The sequence below is a fragment of the Notechis scutatus genome, chromosome 8 (assembly GCF_049901735.1).
Source record: "Notechis scutatus isolate UNSWTSFEM ecotype Mainland chromosome 8, rNotScu1.2, whole genome shotgun sequence".
Classification (NCBI taxonomy): Eukaryota; Metazoa; Chordata; class Lepidosauria; order Squamata; family Elapidae; genus Notechis; species Notechis scutatus.
In genome coordinates this window covers 11910467-11932033 of record NC_142016.1, presented here as the reverse complement: position 1 = coordinate 11932033, position 21567 = coordinate 11910467, and the positions used below count along the sequence as shown (strand labels likewise).

Below are 21567 nucleotides of genomic sequence, written 5' to 3'. Positions count from 1 at the left end.
TATATATTACAAGGACATCTCACGCTTCATCAATTCCAGCACAGCGGACAAGAATCAACCAACACCGCCTTGCTTTTTAGGCAAGGCTGCCTTTCACAAGCTCCAAATCCCTGATAGCCAATCACGGGCAGGATTCCCTTTGACGTCTGAGCGGCCAAACGCCTTCTCCCATCATCTCCCCTTCATTCCAACTCCAATTCCTCCTCTTCCCCGCCCATCCCCAGTCTGGTAACCAAAGGGGTGGGTCGCCGTCCCGAACTCCGCGCCGCGCCCTCCTTTCTCACCCAATGGCAATCACCCCGAACTTCTAAAGCTCGTCAACGATTGGATCTCCAACCCGAGCCAATCGCGTCGTCCCGCCGCCGTGATATATAAACCAATGCTGGGGCTGAGGTCCCCGCAGTGCTCAAGCGTTGCAGGCGCGGAGTGAGAGGGGGGGACGGGTGGAAGGAAGGGAACTTGGCTCTTGCACGCGCCGAGGTTACGCCTTCCCTTTCCCCGCCCCCTCCGGTCCCTCAGACCGATTTCTTTCCTCGGGTGGTTCCCCCCCCCCGCTTTCCCCGACCTTTCTTCTCCTTCTGGAATTTTCCTCCGTTTTTTTGAGGGGGGGGTGAAGAGGTTTCCTCAGCTGCCCAACCCGTTTGTGTTTTATTTCGGTCTCGCCTTCCTTCTCTACTCCCCCCCACACACACACCTCCTTCCCTCCCTTCCTTGTCTCCCTCGGGAAGAGCCCCTCACGATGCGCACGACGGGGACAGGGGCGCCGGGCACGGCCGCCGCGAGCTCGGGGAAAGCGCCGCCGACCGACGGGGATGGGCGCTTCAGCGTCCTCAGCTGGGAGCAGGTGCAGCGGCTGGACCACATCCTGGAGGAAGCCGTCCCCATCCACGGCCGCGGCAACTTCCCCACCTTGTCAGTGCGGCCCCGCAAGATCGTGCAGGTGCGTGGGGGGGGGGGCACGCGGGTAGCGGGGGGGGGGAACCTACCCCGAAGCCCGCTTGGGGATCCCGGGGTGGGGCGAAGTTACCTCAGGGATGCAGCCTGCTTTTTTGGGGGGCGAGTCCGTGTCCGTGTGGAGACGCCTGCCCTTCGGCGCCGGGAAGTGGGATGGTCGCGGGGAGGCCAAGCCAGCGGGGGAAATGTGTCAGTTGTTCGGAATGCGCACACATACCAGGGCTTCCTCAAATTAAGAGCCCGGTTTCCTCGGGAATTAAAGGGCCGCCCGCCGCCCGGCAGGATCCGCAGCTGGATAAGTCACTGCACGTATTTTAGCGGAGGAAGCCACCGCCTTTATTGAGAGGATGCTCCAGGTCAGGGTGGCAATTTGCTCAAGCTTATGTGGGTTAAAAGTACCGAAGCTTCCCTCTCGCCTATCGGGGCGGGGGAGGGAGAGAGAAGCCTGGAGAGTCAAATCGAATAGGACGCTGTTAAAATTGACTTTTTTACACACACACGAAAAAGCAAAACTTGGAGGTAAGGCCCATTATAAGGAGAGAGGATTGCATCTCGTGGAAGCTTCCCCGAAAGCCGCAGTCTCATCAAGGGAATACATTTTGCCCCTGAATTTATTTGGAATTATTTCGCTGCTTTAAGGTATCAACCCCAGGTAAACTCCAGAGTTATATAGTGTCAAGGCGAGATGTAGGTTAATTGCTCTCACAATTTTGGGCGTTGTTTTTTTTTTAAAAAAATGGGTTCCACTCTGCCAGCTTTTTATTCTCTTGATAGTTTTTTTTTAAAAAATTATTCAAATAACTCTGTAGTGAAAGATTTAAAAAGATAGTAAAGGAGCCCCCAGGGTAGCTATAGAGCACTTAAAGCAACATTTGGCCACCATCTACCCCAGGGGTGTCCAACCTTGGCAACTTTAAGACTTGTGGACTTCAACTCCCAGAATTCCTCAGCCAGCTTTGCTGGCTGAGGAATTCTGGGAGTTGAAGTCCACAAGTCTTAAAGTTGCCAAGGTTGGACACCCTGATCTACCCAATCCCACCCTACAGGGTTTGACATAGTGTACATTCTTAGAAGGCCAGTCCTTTTCTTAAATGATCTTTATAAGGCTTCCTATAATGCTCTATTAATTAAATTAGCTCTACACCCTCATTCCTATGAACTTTAATCTTCTGTGGTAATTGTAGGTGCACTTTTTTGCTGAATGAATAGCTCAGTTGTAGGTTAACTAGATTATCTGTAGATGGCAGACTATAGTTTAATGCTCAGTAACCATTCATATGCGTATCCAGGTCAAAGATCTAGTTTATTTCTGGCTGATAAATTTTGTGCATCCAAACTCTTGGATTAATTTTTGACTTACTATATTGTGGAAATGCAGAAAATGGTAACTATATTGACTGTTGTGTTTAAGCAATAATATAAGGTGAATAACAGGCTTTCAGTTATGTTATACCAGTGTGATACTTTTTTTCTGAACTGCAGTTTTCAAGTTCTTGAGACACAGCTAAAAGTTAAACTATTCATTAGCATTATTTTGCCTAGGAAGGGGTAAAGCTGTATGCAATATTAATATAAAAGTAAACTACCCACTGGATGGCTGCTGTAGTGGCTGTATTATGAAGTGAAAAATGTTATAATCCCAAACAAAATGGGATTTGGAAGAAGGTATTTTTGAGATTTATTCTGGGATGCAGTGGGGTAATCATTTAGGTCTTCTGTGTCAAAAAAGAGTTATATGTTATTTTCTTAGATCATGTTTTAATATGTGAAGTTGCTTGTAGTTCAGAATAGTTTATGCCAGGGGTCCCCAAACTTGGCAACTTTAAGACTTGTGGACTTCAACTCCCATAATTCTCCAGTCAGCATAGCTGGAGTTGAAGTCCACAAGTCTTAAGGTTGCCAAGTTTGAAAACCTCTGGTTTATACCATACTATTTGTAGACTTTTAAGATGCCACAAGGCTTTTCAATGCATTGGTTCTCAACAGTGACATTTAGATAAATTAATTGCCGGGTAATGTTTCCACACATAGATTACCTAGGCCATCGGACATTTGGAGCAGAATGGTGTGTTGATTTGTGAAGAACTTAATGAAGCAGTAGAACTGCAACTCCTGATAATCAAAGACGCTTAAGAAAGATATGACTGCAATTAGTTTGGAAGGAGAGGAAAAAGTCATTTCTATTATACAGTATAGGTAGAGTGCATAGAAATGATTTAATACACTCAGTTTCCATTCATTTTGAGGGGTAGAAATCACTGGTATCTTTATGTGCCCTATTTAGAAGACAGTCCTGACCTAAACAGAGCTGTACAGCATTTAAAATGGGTGGAGTTAAATATATGCAAGTTCCAATAATTGGTGTCTAGATGCAATGAGAATTCTTAGATGAAGCATTGGGCTTGTGGACATTGATATAAATGGGTTATACATGAAGGACTGAACATTTTGGAGAATGGACCTTTTAGTCCCTTGGTTCCAAGCCTTTCATAAGTGACTAGAGTTAACTTAGGTTAACTTAGGACAATCACTGGGTTAAAAACATCTGTCTTGCAGATAACCTATACTTACAAATGGGTTTCCTATTACTAAAAATGGCAGATAGTATTCTCTTTCCTTAAGCTGACAAACCACTGAAGCTTCTTGTTTTTAATATACAAACTGTTTTTAGTGGCTCATAAAAACATAGCAATCTTCAGCAGTTTATCATCTCTAGGAAGGAGAAAGCTGTCCACCATTAGTTTCTTGGCATTAGCTGTGTTTTTGGGAGCTTACACTCAGAACATTTTGAAGATGTAAGTTGCCAATTTTTGCTCCAACTCTGTTAGTGCCTAGGAATTTTCATTGAAAATTGAATTTGGGGAAATGCTACAAGGGAAGCATAGGATGCTAAGCAAGTCACTGTATCCCTTTGCATTGACTATGTTTAGGGCTGCTGGAAGCTATGGTTGGTAGACCTCAACTTCCCCCACTGGTGATATGCCAATTCTAAACTACATGAAACTTTTGGGTCAACAAAACTAATAGATTGTCAAAGGTATGGAACTAAGAGACATACTACTATACATCTTGGACGGAATTGTGCTTTAATAATGATTACTGGTTGGTCTTTAGTGGGAGGAATCTAGATAGTATAGGTTTTTAAAGCAGTATCCATGTTGAAGCCTGTGAGTGGCTGAGTTTCTACACAATTCTAAATCATAATCCACAGTTAATGAACCAAAGTTGCTATGTTCACATCTGTTGTACCAAAAAGATTGATTGGATGGATTATGTGCTGTCAAATTGGTGATGACTGTTAACAATCATAGATTTTCTCCAAGAAAGGCATGTTTTATTATAGCCTAATATGATATTCTGATTCAAACTGTGTGTTAAGGCATAATATGGTTTTATTATAGGTAGACTTGTTGTAAACACCGGTTTAGTTTTGTGTAAAGAGTTGTATAATACATTTCTTTAATGTATTGGTGTTTTGAAATAAGTGTTGCCTTTCATACTGCTCAACATACTAATTCATTAGTAACAAGTAACAGTGCCTAAACCAAAATCAAACCATATCTCGGCATATTTTGTGAGCCTTGCCATTTTATTAAGCTGCATTATGTGATTTCTTTTGGTTTATATTGTATAACTACTGCTTGTTAACTATGATTTATGTTTTTAGAATGTGAATGAAGCCACTCTGTAGCATGCCTGAGCCATTGTTTTCCAACAGTCAGCTAGACATAGGTGAGGATTGTACTAGATTCCCCACTACAATTCTACAGAGTTTTTCCCTCCCTTTCAGCAAAAGTGAAAGAGAACAGTGTGTTCTCACATTTGGCTGCAACAATCCTGAGTTTAAAAAAAAAAAAGTTGCAATCCGTTTATGCTGTGTTGGCAAACTCTTTACTCATGGAAAAAAGAATGAAAAAGAGGCAAATGCCCGCTCTTGAAAGTAGTAGGCTTTCTTGTGGATTTTTTAACAGCAGGAGTGTAATCAAAGTTAAATTCCTGCCAATCAATTGTGCCCATAGAAAGGGTGGCCTAAGCTTTTCTAAGTTGCCGGTACAGATCAGCTGTTCAGAAGCTTCTAACCTTTTTGGAGGGGCTTCACAGACCTTGTGGAGAAGTGTGCCTTGCTTTTCTTTTTCAATAAATAAACTTTATTGATTTTACAATTAAAATAAATGAACAACACAGAGAAAGAAGAAAAAAACGATTAAAAAACAATTTCATCGACAATTTGTGGCTCCTTATATCATTATTTTGTGCCATATTTACAATTAGTCTTTAGTGCAAATGTATAATTACTACGATTATAGCTTATCCTCCTTTACGATTTATTATATAATCTATCTTCGGTCTATCCATTCGTACCAACAGTTCCAACTCTTATAGTACTCTGATGTTTTTTTATCTTTTAGTGCTAGAGTTAATTTATCCACTTCTGCACAACCTGATATTTTCTGGATAATCATTGCTTCTGGTGGAGTGTAAGGTTGTTTCCAGCATTGTGCAAAGTTCCATCTTTCTTTTTGCACTTCCAGCATTTCAGGCTCATGTTGGGGAACATCTTCGCTAGTCTCGAAGGTGGAAGATGCCATCTATAAAACATTTTATGGGCATTTTCTTTGTATGTTGCCAATTTTGTAATTTTATTATTTCTGTTCCAGATCTTCTCCCATTCTAATAAAGTAATGCTGCGACCTATATTCGTACTCCAAGCTATCGTATTACTTTTAACTATTTCTTCCTCTAATTCTATCTCTAATAAATAGTTATAAAATTTTATTATTATTTTTTTTATCTGGGCCTAATAGAATTTTGTCTAGTTGTTGTGGTTTAATATAGATTCCGAATTCTTTCTTATCCTGTCTATATCTATTCTGCACTTGGAGATATGGCCACCGGTCAATTCGTAGCCCTTGTTCCTGAAGGTCTTGCCACGATTTCAGATTTCCTTGTGTATCCAATAAATCTTTACATTTTATCATCTTATTGATATCCAAATTGTTCGGGTGAATTGTTGAGATCCAGATCGGGATCTTTAAATAATGTTTTTTCCTTATTTTATTCCAATTGGCCAGTAGGGAATATCTAATTAAATGTCTATGGAAATATTTCTGTTTGATTTTCCCCGTATCCCATAGGAAGGCATGCCACTATAAATCATGGCCTTCTAAAACTAGTATTCTTTTATTAGATAAATTCACCCATTCTTTCAGCTATACTAAGGAAGCTGCACTATGATATATCTCCCAATTTGGCAGCGCCATACCCCGCCTGCTCTTCATATCTTGCATTTAAGTTTATTCTCGGTTTTTTTCCTTGCCAAATAAATTTTACAATTGTCCTATTAAATTCCATGAAGTAGTTTTTGTGAATTTTAATTGGTATTGTCTGAAATAGATGAATTTTGGGAGGATAGTCATTTTCATAGTAGCAATCCTCCCTAATAAAGAGAGTTGCAGATTAACCCATATCTCTAGATCTTTCTTTACCTGTTGCAATAGTTTATCGTAATTATTTTCCATTAACGTCTTAAATTGTGCTGTCAGCCATATTCCTAAGTATTTGATTTTCTTTGCCACTTGTAGTCCCATCACCTTTTCTAATTCTAATTTCTGTTTTTCTGTTAAATTTTTGGTTATGAATTTTGTTTTCTTTCTATTAATTTTAAGTCCTGCAACTGTTCCAAATTGTTCTAACTCATTCATCAGTTCTTGTCCTCTTTCTATTGGATCCTCAATAAAAAAAAACATATCATCTGCAAATGATATGTGCCTTGCTTTTCTTGTAGTCAGCTATTTCAGGTCACCTTTCCATTCCAAAGAGTTCAGTGCTTTGCTAATTCGTGTGTGAAGGCTAGTGCTGCAGATGTATTGGAAGACAGAAATCCCTACCAGCTGTGTTTTCAAATGCTGAAATGCAAATACTTGGATTCTTGTGGGACCTGAGTAAAACGAGCCTCTAACAATGAGAACATGTTGATCCTTTTGCAACATGCTATAAGGGATATAACCAGTTACAAGAATCATTTCCCAGAATATTAACTACATTCTTCCTCTTCCATACTGCTCTTGCTCATCTTTCTCCTTTTCCTCATAGGTAGATCTATGATGTAGCTTTCCATCTTAATTTGTAAGACAGCTCATTTCAGACCCCAATGCATTTTTGCACCAGAAAAATATTGTGAGGCTTAGTCAAGCTTTTGGGAAGGGTGGCACAAATGTAAAATATTATGGGAAACAAATTAGCTAATTCTTGGAGTTCATAATTAATACAGTTGATGAAGCTATTGAAAATTGTATGTTGCATTCGGACCTGACTAACTTGCATGGTGGTTGGCCTCTCGCTTGGTATTCTGCAATCTGCTTATTTAGAGCTTGGAATCTGCTAGCAGAAAATAAATCTGCTGATGAAGGTGGTGTCTGGTCTTTTGACCTTGGCTGTATGCCATGAGGGTTTAGGATTCTCTAGTTAGATGTGAAAGTTAGTCTTTTTCACTATAAAATGAAAAAAAAAACCACACCCAGTGAAAGGTTCTCTAGTCATCAATGACCGGCGTATATGTAAATTTTATATAGGGAATTTGGTAAAGTTATGTACATGTATTTCTAAATGTTGGTTCTTTAGTAGGAAACCTTTGGCCAGTAAACCTGTGGTGCCAGTAAAACTGAAAAAGAATGTCTAGGATTTAGGAAGTAAGAAAAACCTGGATAATGGTACACATCCAGTGATATTAATGGTAGATAAGAAAAGATGCTGTAGCAGCCTTCCCCAGTCTGAGCATCCTGCAAATCGGTGGTGGGTTTCAGTTTTTTTTACTACCAGTTCTGTGGGCGTGGTTTGGTGGGTGTGGGAGGGGAAGGATATTGCAAAATCCCCATTCCCTCCCCACCCCATTAACCTGCTTTCCAGTTCCATTCTCCTGTGCAGGGCAACAAAAGGAGACCCGGCCGATCAGCTGAGACTCAGGGTAGAGAATAGGCCAGTCAGAGGTGCTATTTGCCGGTTCTCCAAACTACTCAACATTTCCACTACCGATTCTCCAGAACCGATCAGAACGTGCTGAATACCACTTCTGCTGTAAATGTGCAGACTTCCATTCAAAATTTTAACAATTAGTAGGGAAGACTGGTCTACTGAACCTACTGTATAGTCCACTTCGATGGACTATCATACTACTGTACAGGTAATCCTTGACTTATAACCATTCATTTAGTGACCATTTGAAATTACAACAGCACTGAAAAAAAGTGAACATTTATGAACATTTTTCACACAACTCTTGCTGCATCTCTGTGGTCACATGATCAAAATTCAGGTGCTTGGCAACCAGCATGTATTTCTGATTGTTGCAGTTTCCTAGAGTCATGTGATCATTATTTGCGACCTTCCCAGCCAGCTTCCTGACAAGCAAGGTCAATGGGGGAGGCCAGATTTTCTTAATAACCACGTGATTCACTTAACAACTGCAAATTCATTTAGCAACCATGGCAAAAAGATTGTAAAATGAGCACAACTCATTTAGCAACTGTTTTGCTTAGCAACAAACATTTTGGGCTCAATTGTGGTTGTAAGTCAAGAACTACATTTAATCTTGTCTGATAATTTAGCCTAGGTTAATGCTTACTTTCCCAAAGCCCCTGGCTGAACATCATAGGTTTATATATCAGTTACATTTCTGTGGGCTGCTTAACTTGCCGATGAAAGTATAGTGTCAAAGAACCCTAAAGATGGGAATAGCATAAAGCTGGTTTGGGAGATGGATGAAGTAAGTTGTCTTGGGCCCAGAATTTCCATTGTTAAGCAAGATAATTGTTAAGTGAGTTGCTCCTGATTTTATTACTTTTTCACCACAGTTATTAATGAATCATTGCAGTTGTTAAGTGAATATCATGGTCAGTAAGTGAATCTGACTTCTCCCATTGACTGCTTGCCAGAAGCCGGCTGAGAAGGTTGCAAATGACAATCACATGAGCCCAGGATGCTGCAGCTGTAGAAAATGCATGCTGGTTGGCAAGCACCCAGTTTTTCATCACTTGACTGGGGGTGCTGCAGCAGTTGTAAGTGTGAGGACCATTTGTAAGTCATTTTCTTCAGTGCCATTGTAACTTCAGATGATTACTAAACAAATGGTTGTAAATCGAGGACTACCTTTAATGAAGGCACTGTTCACAGTTAAATTGATATAACTTTGTCAATATAAAAGGGAACATGGCAGCCACTTTACATTAGTTGATGTCATCACATCTCCAGCATACGTCAGCTTCTTTTTGTTCCTTTTCAGTCATACTTGGGTTAATGAAAAATGTTACAGGCATAATAGGTTCAAAGCAACTTGCTTTCCATTTCATTCACGGGCTTGGACTTTTCTGGAAAGGTAAAGTTGTAAATGTCATTGCTGAGGATAGGATGGGTTTTAATGTGCTTATTAGAACTGGGAATATACAATGTAATCTGAGATGACAACAGCCTGGAGCAGATTATTGTTTGCTTGATCACAGTTCAGTTGAACCTTTACATTGACTTTAGAACACCCAACCATTTATAGCCTTTAGTATTTGCTTCAAGTGTATCCTGTCTTGGCAGGAAGTGAGTCTCAGTTCATTTGGATCACTGAATGGGGGTTGTGCTTTGCTTTAGCCTAATAGATATATAATTCGGCATCGCTTTAATGCCTGTCATTTCATATATATAGCTGGTCCAAATTTTCTTTAACAAGCTTTGTGGTTGCATGATTTGAAGATTCTTTGATTTTATTCCAGCATTGTAACCATTACACCACATGGTCTTGCAGATGATACCTCTTTATCTAGAGGTTACATAACTTTGTGGTATAATACAAATCTATGTTCATTAACGTATACGTTAGTTTGAAATACTCTTTCTATACTTCATTGGAAGTAGACCTCCATGGGTACACAGGGACACAAATTTATATTTGATGCTTGTAATCTCTGCCCAGGGAGAAGCTGGACTAACTGCTTCCAGTACAGTCCATTTGCCCTTAAATAGCCTGCTCGGCTCAGTGTGTCATCACTGCCATAAATTACTAAGGATTTGTTTGTCTATAAAGTAGCAACACTGCTTAGTAGGCACTAATGTTGTGCCAAAAAGCTGCTTGCATATTCATTTTATATGGGAGGTGGCTTCATTCCTCTGTAATGACTCAGATGTAACAAGGCACATTGGGTCCTATTTTTTTTAAAGCATTGAACAAAACTTGCTGCCTTTCACTACAGTAATTGCCAGGAGCTGAAGTGTTTCCATGGGAAGTACATGTTTGTACTCACATAATGTATTATATGAAAATTACACATTCTGTACTAATTGTATTGCAGAACTCTAAATTAGGGCAGTTCTTAACATACAGAGATTTTCCGGTTCTATCTTTTGAATCGCATACTTCACTGTAAAATGTGTGCATGAAAAATATATCTAGATTTAAATCCATCCTTAGACATGGGAAGTTATTAGCTGTTATTAAGAGTAGTCACTGCATCTTGACCTCACCCCTTTCCTAAGAGGTCTGTAGGGGGCGTGCATAAGCGCACCAACATGCCTACTGTCCCTGTCCTATTGTTTTTTTTTATTTTTCTTATAGGTATCCATGTATTCATAACTATGTTTTTACTTATACCTATTATCTTGTAAGCAATTGACAAAAATAAATAAATAAATAAAAATAAATAAATAAATAAATAAAATCTTAAGTCTAGTTTATCCTACTTAGTTATAGTTTTGGGAGAAATTGCACACAGAAGTGCTACGTGTGTTGCCTTGAGCTTCTGGAGAGAAAATGAGTTAGGAATTCAATAAATAAAAACATTTGTGTTAGTGTTTTTGTGCTAGTTTTATACTTGCTTCAGTCATTAATTAGACATTGTCTTTTATTGTAAACCGCCCAATCACTTAGGTGAGATGGGCAGTGTGGAAAACTGATGAATGAATAAATAGGCACTGCAGAACTTGAAATTCTGAAAAGGAGAGTCACGACGGCTGCCTGGCGATTCTAGTAGACCCATCGCTTTACTCTCTGAACACAGAAGCCAAGCTCTAATAAGAGATGTTTAAAAAAAAAAACACCAGTCAAGAGACAGAAACTTCTTGATACGACCAAAGCAGGCTGAATCCCTCTTAACATGATATGGAAGAAAAAAGAACATTCCATGTTTTTTAGAATACAGCATTCTGTTTCTAGATTTTTAATTTTCAGCTTCCTTACAGATTACCTAAATCTGTATTCTGAAATGTGCAGCCATAAAATTTCTTAAAGCAAAAATTAAGAATAAGACTGGCATATTATTGCACAGATTTAGTCCTGTATTTGACTAGCTAAACAGAGTAGTCAATCTTACTCAAGCACTGGGTGGTGTCCCATCTGTGCCATTCCATTTTAAATTACCTGGTGAACTGTTTTTGGATTATGAAGCAATATTTTTGATGGGTAAAGGCTGGCTACCAGCACCTGAGGTTTGAGCAGTCTTTTTCTGAATTTTTCCATTGGTAATGGAATTATGAAGAATATAGAAATGCGTACAGGGCTCAAGTAGTTGAATATAGCTATGACTATAGGGTGGGTGTGATATGGAACATGTAACAGCCAGTATAAAAGGCTTGGCTGGCAAAGCATGGAAAAATGCTGATTTGGCATGAAGGTATTTCAGAGGACAAGTGGTAGCATGTGGGATATGGGTTTGGCTGGTGATTAATTGAATTTTGTAGGGTGTAGGACAGCAGTTGGAGATAGCATTGATGCTGATGAAGAGGTTTTAAAAGGTAAGATGTTGAACAGTGACAGATTGGACTGAGATTTTCAGCTGATAGATTCTAATTTTCTCTCTCAAACATAAATAGCACTGTCCAAATAAATATGGTGCAGTCTTTGTATATATGCTGCTTAGGAGTTTTACCATTTTAAATGTGACGCCTTGAAGAGATTATACACTGGTACAGTATGTAAAGTTATAGCTTTAACAACAAATGACTATAGCAACAATGGCACTCAAGGTGTCAAGGTAGCTTTTTAAAACCAATACAGAAAAGAAGGGTATAATTCACTTTCCCCCTCCTTCAGTCCCTGGATGCAAATATGAACAAATCTGTGCCCTCCTGACATTTTTATATAACCTGCTTGGTCACCCTGCACAACTGAAATAAATTCTGCAATGCAGTTCAAAAAATTTTATTGATCAGATAACTTTTGGAAGTATCTCCATTAACCAGTGGGATTGAAATATTCTGATAGAAAAGCACATTCTTCTTTTTTGAGTGAGTTGTTAAACAAATAATATGTGTAAAAGTAATAGGTTGTTTTTGCAAAGACTTATAGGCTTGGTTTAATTCTGTTTTAGTTATTCAATTATACTACACAAGGACACCAGCAAATTAGCCAGGATCTGCATTCTGGTTTAGCTGGAGTAGTCCACAAGTATTTATGTACACACAAACTTGATCAGCAATATTAGAAAAATTGATGAGGACCTCCCAATGCATTCCATAATATCTGACCAATTAATTGAATGAAATGTGTCTTGTTTCAAGTCCTTGAAACAAAACACAGATTTTCCCAAAAAATCTCACAACTTTGCGCAGAACAATGCTGTTATAACATGCAAAAAGACAATTGTTCTTAAAGGGAAATGAGAGCTAGTCTTTTTATACCTCTAAAACCATAAAATTATTAAATGGCATATAGCCATTCATTGTACTGTAAACAGAAATGATTGATCTGACCAGAAAATATTAGTCAGTGCTAACTACAGAGTTCACCAGTCTTGAGCACATAACCTAAAAAGGCAGTTAGTGTTCTAATGCCTGGTGTGTCTTGCCTCTAAACCAAAAGAGGTAAGGAATATTTAATGTGCCTATTCTGCAAGATGGCTAATGATACACTGTAGCTATACAAATTGACCAGAATTCTCAGTAAACAGCCGGCTTCTATAAGCTTTATTCTGCTAATATTAAATTATCCAGCTTGCAACTGTGTGTTAGTTGTGAAACAGGAAAAAAAAAACCCGAGGACATTTAAACCAATTTTTCTTTCTTAAATTTGTATAGTTGCTATATAATCTGGTTTTTCTTCAGATTGTACAAGTAGATATCATACTAAGAATAAAACAGTAGCTTGGTATTCATTCACTTTCTTGAACACCATTAAAACCTCCAACCTTACCAGAAAGCTAATGACTAGTTTTGGTAGAATAAAATCTTCATGCTCTGGATTTTGGCAGTCTGAAATTCTATATCTTAACATATTTTTTTCCTAACTGAGTGTAACATATGCTTTCATTATGTGTCTCTGTCTGAAGCCTGCTTCCGACATTGTGGCCTGACTTAGTCCTGATGACTAAGATGACACTTATGTGTATCAGTTTCTCCTTTAGTATATAGCCATCTGAATATCTTGTATATCTTTTGTGGATGTCCTCTGAAGTAATGGTAATTGATTTTGGAAGAAAACTAAAAGTCTGAGTCGGTGGGTGTGATCTCAACCCTATATAATAATTTCATTTGTACTTACAGCCTGAGTTGCATTTACATTTGAACAAATTTGCAGATGCATGGTAGTTGAACTTAAATATTTTACAAGGTGTTTAAAGCTGTATAGTTGTAGGTCCATAGAGGAGCAGATTTTCTTTGTCCTTAAACCTTGGCAATCTGGAATATCACTCACCAGCTTTTTTTAACTAACATCAAACTTATTTTGCATTTCAAACTACAACTTCAAATTTATATCTACCATTTGCGTTACAATTTTCTGTATTGTCTCTAAAAATACCAGGGACCTATTCACATATTTCAAATTTCCCAGCCTGCAGTCTGTTACATTTCCCATTGAAACCGAAAGTCATAGGAGAATTCCTGGCTTGGAAAGTAAAGGTGATAAGAAAAGGCCCAAATATTTAATTTGAACCTGTCAGGGCAAATGCCACTTTAAGATGGAAGAACAACAAAATATGTGGAAAGTCTGATCATTTGTAACTATGCATAATGAAATGAGGACCAAAACCTGAAATCTACTTAAGTTCAACCTAGATGTCACGCCAAACATTAAATAAAAAGGTGGTCTGCACATTATTGGTATAGCTCGTTATTAATCCCTATCTCTTAATACTATTCCTATTTACAATTTCTTCACCTGAGCTGCTATTTACCCATAAAACAAGCGTGCAAACAGTGATACAACAGTAATTATATTCAGCTGGGCTCATAGGAATGTCTCACATTTGGCTTTTTACACTGTGCTTTTTGGCTTGATTTTCTGTATTGTCTAAAAATACCAGGGACCTATTCACATATTTCAAATTTCCTAGCCTGTGGTCTGTTACATTTCCCATTGAAACTGCTTTCCACACCATTAGTTACTGTCACCTCGTACCAATTTGCCTCTCCTTGCTTTGCAGGTGGTTCGTAGTCGTCTAGAAAAGCAGGGCATCACTGTCCACAATGTGAGGTTGAATGGCTCAGCAGCTAGCCACGTGTTGCACCAGGACAGCGGTCTGGGGTATAAAGATCTGGATCTCATTTTTGGAGTTGATCTGAAAAGCGAGGATATTTTCCAGCTGGTAAAAGATGTAGTGATGGATTGTCTCCTGGATTTCCTCCCAGAAGGAGTAAACAAAGATAAGATCACTCCCATGACTCTGAAGGAAGCCTATGTGCAGAAGTTGGTGAAAGTGTGCAATGAAACTGACCGCTGGAGCCTTATATCATTGTCAAACAACAGTGGGAAAAATGTGGAACTCAAATTTGTAGACTCTCTCCGGCGGCAGTTCGAGTTCAGCGTTGATTCTTTCCAGATCATATTAGACTCACTATTGCTCTTTGGAGAGTGCTCAGAGAATCCAATGTCTGCAAACTTCCACCCTACTGTCACCGGGGAGAGTATGTATGGGGACTTTGAGGAGGCGATTGATCACCTGAGGAACCGAATTATAGCTACTAGGAATCCAGAGGAAATCAGAGGAGGTGGGCTTCTGAAGTACTGCAACCTCCTCGTGAGGGGATTTCAAGCTAAATCAGAAGTTGACATGAAAGCCTTGCAGAGATACATGTGTTCGAGGTTTTTTATAGACTTTCCTGACATTGGGGAACAGCAACGAAAGCTGGAGTCTTACCTCCAAAGTCACTTTGTAGGGATGGAAAGCAAAAGGTATGACTGCCTGATGACCTTACACAGAGTGGTAAATGAGAGTACGGTGTGCCTGATGGGACATGAAAGAAGACAGACGCTGAACCTCATTGCCATGTTGGCCCTCCGGGTCCTGGCTGAGCGGAACATAATTCCAACTGTCACAAACGTGACTTGCTATTATCAGCCAGCGCCATACATCAGTGAAATAAACGTCAACTATTACGTAGCCCACATGCAACCTCTTCTGCCTTGCAGTCACTCCTACCCAACGTGGCTCCCCTGCAACTGAATGCTGACAAAAGCTCCAGTCTTTGTCTTCTCAAGGAGCAGGGGCTTTGTGTTCAGAAGAAAAGGAAAAGAAAAAGAAAAAAAAGGTCTCTTGCTCTGAGTATCTTGCTCCTGCATTGGAACTATAAGTCTACTTAATCGTGGGAAATTGTGCAGTGATATGTCTAATTACCAGATATGTTTACAGGAAGAAAATGCTTGAGTTAATGTATAAGGTGGGCGGGAAGGATTAGGTTAAAAGCAGAACTGCACTACCTTAAATGCAAGCTGATTTTTTTTTTCTTTCTTAGTGCAAAGAAGCATTATGGGCTGTGCAGACTCTATTTTTTTCCTGAACATATTTCAAAGTGGTTAATTCCTCTTAAGGGACCAAAGAAATCTTATACAAGTGCCTGCAACCAAAAAAGAAACACTGTAAAAAAAATTTTTTTGTAGTGGCAGAAATCTATATTGACAGCTTAGTTATGAATGTTTGCCAGGAATTTTTGATTTTAGGATCACACATTCACTTCTGTCAAGGGAACTGAGGTAAGGCAGAGGGTTTCTATATCGGCCACTGTAACATGGCTTGCTATCTGATAGACCAGCAGCATGAATTAACAGTTGGAGCAGAACTGGGATGAGGAACTAAATGGGGGTTCAGTTCATAATGATAGAGAATTTCTAATGAGATGGATTATGTGCCCTCATTGCAAAGGCTACCAGAGGAAATAAGAACTATCCTGAATTATTATTCAACTTAATGTGCAGTGCCAAAACCCTAACACATTAATTCCTCTTAAAGGAAAGTCTATAGATCAGTATTTTGCTGTGTATCAATATATCTTTTTCATTCAAGGAGCAAGTTGTTCCTAAGCTTTAATAGCCGCTATGACTGTCAATGGTATTAGAGTAAAAATGAGCTGGACCAAAAACATAAAGAGGTACATGCATAGCCTTTGTCCTGGTTAACAAAAAGAACCAGTTAGTCCTTGGCCCAAAAGCCCTCAGCTTTCTGTCTAATCGCCCACTACAGTATCTTGAGAATTATGCTTCTCTTCCTGTTGGGTGTCTGTGACCATCTACTTGATTCCACGTTAGACTAAGGAAACATTTTAACACTACTTGTAATGGCTGTGCAAAACTTTATCGTCTTAATTTGACAAAGTATCAGTGATGTATTGAATCAAGACATCAAATTGAAGACTAGTTTTGATGCATTGAATCAGATGAAGCGATGCAATTTAGATGACTCTTGTTTGAATTGAATTTACAAATTGGATTAACATAATTCACATGTTTGAATTGACAATTCAAATCTGATTTTTTTAAAAAATACCTTTGGATCGAATCTGATTTGCACAGGCCCATTGCCTTGCTTTTGCTTGTAACATTTTGATGTAGAGAAAATTCCTCATGTGTTGCGCTTGCTACAGTAGAATAAGTTAGAGAAGAGAGAGCTGTAGACAACTGTACACAAGAAATTGTTGATGTCTTGTCAAATTAGGTTTTGAAATAATTATTTACCCAGCACAATAATTCTTCCTATAATAATTTTTTTGGATTGCATAGAAATTTTACAACATATCAGTTCAGATTAGTTTATACTTTTTAGGAAGCTGAGGCAGCAAATACTTTGGCTGTTGGATATGCCTGCTCTGTAAGGAATACACAAAAATGCTCCATGGTGTATCTTTGAAGGTTGACTTATTTGCTAATCTGTTTTCTTTGCAATCAAAACTGTACCTTGTTGGAGCAGACTAAAAAAGAAAAAAAAAAGAAATAAAATTTACTTGGATTGTGTCTAGCTAAACACCCTGCCTCTTCCTGAGAGACAATGAGCTGAGATGGTAAGGCAGTTTTTAACATCTGTTGACTAATTGACCAATACCTACCACAACTTCACCCACTTTGGTATTTCTACAAGTTCTACAAGCTAAGAGAAACTTCTCATTTCTGATAAATCCAGTGCTGTGTAAATAGAGTTCTTGAATATATAGGTGGCTTTAGATGATCTCTATACTGGGGAAGTCTTCCATATTCTGCAATGAACATGGCTGCAATGCCTGATGATTAAGGGGGCTGGGGTAGGCTTCCTCTGCCACTTGAGGAAGACTTTGCTTTTCCAGACTGTCTCCTTTGACAACCATTTGATAATTCACATTTACAAGGAGAGAAATGGGTTTGCACTAAAACCGCACAGCTGGCTGCCAGCAATGTTTTTAGCTACAATGATGGGTGAAAATTTAAATAGTAAAAATTGCCTCTTTAAAAAAAAAAACAGATCAATGCTGTGTTGGGGTGGGGGGAGTTCTCCCATGAAATCGAGGGCTTGCTGGATGCTTCTTTTTAAAGCACTTTTTGCTGTATGGGGATGTGTGGTGAAATATAAGTAGAGGCTGCACCAGATATATCTGCTGTGATACTGCTGTTTTCCTTGTGTGCATGAGAATATCCTGAAGAGTTTGACACTATTAATGGCACTTCTAGACTTGTGTTTGAATGTGTTCTGCAGCTATCAAATCTGTCATGCAATAAGCCTGACATAGGAACTTTGGATTCTTTAGAATCTGTCACCATAAATAAATACAATGTATTGAACTCTATTGGATTTACTTTACTTAACCATACAAGGTACCATAGTTTTAGTTTCTAATCCTCAATTCTCTCTTCAAACAAAATTGATCTAAGTGAGTCTTCCCCAACCTGTACATTCTAGATAAACTGGACTACAAGGAAAGGCTGTTTTAGGCCACCCAAATTAAAAGGCTTCGGGAATAAAGGCGGCTTCCAAACTGCTATCCTTTCTCCTTCTAAGGGCATAATTGGCTTTTGCAGAGTAGGTAAAAGGAAGTAGGGAACGCCATCCTGAAGTTTCATTGCAGTCTTCTGCCTTCTAACTTTGCTGATTGTATCTTCTCCTGTTGATTGGATGATACTTGTCCCAGTTCATATATGGTACAATCTGAGACAGGGCTACCACTCTAGGGTGCCAGAAGGAAAAACAAAAAGGGCAGGGAACATTTCTATACAGAAGTCACCTCATTTCTGCCAAGATACAAAATGATTCACATCTTCCTAATGCAACAGTATTTCAGTATATATTTAAATTACCTTTCAGAACAGTTCTAGATGGAGAGCGCAAAGAAGAGACTCATAGGTACATGGGATTTATGCATTGCCTTCCCTGCCAGGCCTTTGTTAGCTGCTTACTATGCTCTTCTTTCTAGAGTAAATGGAAAGTGTTGAACTGAGGTTTGGGACGCTATATTTCCAAGTAACCTACGTATATAGAGAATTATATCTTAACATGGCTTGTGAATTGCCAAATTATAATGGATACTTGCACGGGGGAATAGCCTGACTCTGTATGTCTTCCAGATACTTTCAACCAGGGGGGCTTCAAGCTTGACAGCTTTAAGACTTGTGGACTTCAACTCCCAGAATTCCTTCTCCAGTCATGTTAGCTGGGGAATCCTGGGAGTTGAAGTCCACAAGTCTTAAACTTGCCAAGTTTAAAGACCTTTGCTTTAAACTGCTATTCCAAAAACCATTTGCTATTGAATAGGCAAGTAAATGAAAGTTACTATCCAAAGCTACTGGAAGACATCAGGTGTTCTGATTTTATCTCCTTTTTCCATAGTCTTCATTCTTGGCTTTATTAGCTATGTGCAGAACACTACTCAATACATCCTTCCATTGTGAAATTAATTTGGTCTTTAAATATGATATAGGTTGGGGGAGGGGATCTTGCCAAGTTTTTACCTCTTATGCCATTCCAATAGCACAAACCCTGGTTCTAATCCTGTAATTGGTGGTTGTCTCTGAAACTGACCAGAGCAGCACAAACCACCTGATGTGGTTGGCTTTTTCTATTGTTGGAGCAGATCACTCCTAAACAAAAGGATGCTTGTAGAAAACACTAGTTGTGATCTGAAAGGGGGCTTTCAATGTTTTGAGTGTTTGATCTCTTTAAAAAAAAACCTAATAAAAATCTATTTTCTCAAAAGTTGGTCTGTCATTTTTAATTGAACAGAAAAGCCAATATCAAATGGTGAAGGCTATGGTCAGTAAAAACCTCACGTCCAGTCTAGTAAGCATCAGATGTAGTAAATGTATATATGTTCAGCATATTGTTGGGAGGATTTTTAACCTGGGTGTAGCAAATTGGAAGAATGCTCTATGTATAGTCCAATACTGGTTTAATAATAACCATAGCAATAAATTAAAAAGTCTTGTCAAAATGTAGCAAAGGTGTATTTAGAAAATTGTCGGTGGGACAGCAACTGAACAAATCAAATAGTATTTTTATTTCTACTTTCTTAGGTTTGATACGGCTTTGGGAAGTTTGTTTAATTGCTTATGGTGCTATAGTTTCTGGCATGAAGCCTCTTTGTCGTGGTTATAACCTTGCCTAGAATATGACCTGGTTTGTGTACCAGTGAGCCATGATTTACTTAACTACAGTTCACAGGATAAATCATAATGGGTGGAGTAGGGCTGCCCAATATACTGAGCCAAAAATTGAGCAAAATATATGTTCAGGCACAGGCTTGGTGGCTGAAAGTTTAATTTGGATGCTTGCTCCTTCCAACCTTATGGTTCTATAACTTGGTGTGCTTTGTGAACCAGCCCATATTTGTGTTCTATCATGTTTGAAAAATTTCTCTTCACATCCAAGTTATTCCAATATGACTTGTTTTTATTCAAGGGATTTACATTCAAGGGTAATTTTAAAAAAAAACTCTCAGAAGAAGGAAGGAACTATTGCTAAATCCTGTATATGGGCTCATTTGTGATGTGACAGATTCTTTCTGACAAAAAATGTTGAGGAACAGAACTTATTATGATGCTATTCAAAACAGCTTCCCTCAATCCACATGTTGGTGTGAAGTTGTGCTGAATAGCTGTGTTGATTGTCCACGTGCTTGTTCAGCATTGGTTGATACCGTGTAAAAATAAAAACTTAATTACTTTGCAAATCATATATATCTGAAGGAAACCAATTGTCTCAAAAGGAATGTATCTGAAAGCAAGAACTACATGGTATCATCTGATCTGAGGCCATTTTTTCCCGCTGAACACAGAGCAGAGAAGGAACAACATGAGCAGAAAATCATTACCTCTAAAGCTGAATTATATATGCCTGTTTTCCTACCTTTGGGCATTCTTAGATAAATAACAACAAAAAAGCTTGTTCATCAATAGTTTTCTCTCCCCCAAGACAAGAGTTTCTGCTTAACCACTTATCTTGTTCTCAAATTTATTGGGAGGGTATATTTGAGGTTGTGTCATTGTCAGGAGGGGGTTGTGTTTTGTTCCAAATCTTGTAGGCATTGTAGCCTCATCTAATTTACAGGTCTGAAAAAAATCTTGAAGTGTGCCTTTTTGCTCTTGCAAGGAGCGAAATGTATTAATAAGCCCCATGGATGAAAATTGATTAATTGATTAACACCTTCTTATAAGACAAAAAAGCACACTCAAATGTTTAACCTAATCACTTGGTATCTAGTGGCAGCTTTCCAGAGTCCAAACTGGAGTCAGGATTTCAAATGGAAATTCCCAGCATCTGAAGTTGAAAATAGTTAATATCTTAGCTATGGATCCATGTCTCTCCTAAGGGAATTAGGGTTGTATGGAAAGAGTGCTGATGAATTTACGACAGTGTCTAGCTCTCAGCTAAGCAGGGCAGGACTGTTGAAAGGTTGATGCTTAAAGTTCACCAAACAACATAATAAATTAGAGGTCCCTCTGACCTCTGAATTTGGACTTGGACCTGGTTGTTTATGCTGCAGTACAAACCTTTAATATATTTTTAGGATGTGCTTTTTCCTGGAATAATAAATATGTGTACATCTGTTTATTTGCCCTGATCTAGCCTGTTCTCCAAGCCATGCCAATGTCACCGTATGAGCAAAAAACACCTTATGGCACTTTCTGGCAACATCATTCCTCCATTGTCCTCTGAAGTTAACGTTTACATCCAGTGAATGCTGATATGGATAAGTGTCTTCAATTTTACATGGGAATACCTAGTGGGTCCTAGACTATGCCACAGATGAGAAAGTCATACAATGCGGTTAATACCTGCATTGCACAATGTCATTTCCACTGCAACCACTGTATTGCTGCAAACAGATGAGGAACAGATCTGAACTGACCTCAACATCAACCCAATGAAAAACGGAGGGCCATAATAGGACCATTCCAAGCCTATT

At 38.9% G+C, this 21567-nt stretch overlaps 1 protein-coding gene across 1 annotated transcript; it reads left to right on the top strand.

The window, feature by feature from the left end:
• The first annotated feature begins 395 nt into the window (after positions 1 to 395).
• On the top strand, positions 396 to 19358 carry TENT5B (terminal nucleotidyltransferase 5B). The gene is made up of 2 exons (XM_026676080.2): positions 396 to 940; positions 14352 to 19358. The coding sequence occupies exons 1-2, from the start codon at positions 740 to 742 to the stop codon at positions 15369 to 15371; spliced, it is 1221 nt and encodes a 406-aa protein (XP_026531865.1). The 5' UTR covers positions 396 to 739; the 3' UTR covers positions 15372 to 19358.
• The last annotated feature ends 2209 nt before the right edge of the window (positions 19359 to 21567 follow it).

What these genes read in the sequence shown, in the direction of transcription:
- TENT5B (XM_026676080.2), top strand. Translation starts at nt 740, where the DNA reads ATGCGCACGACGGGGACAGGGGCGCCGGGCACGGCCGCCGCGAGCTCG. An exon ending in GGCCCCGCAAGATCGTGCAG is followed by an intron (nt 941 to 14,351) that starts GTGCGTGGGGGG and finishes CTTGCTTTGCAG; the next exon opens with GTGGTTCGTAGTCGTCTAGA.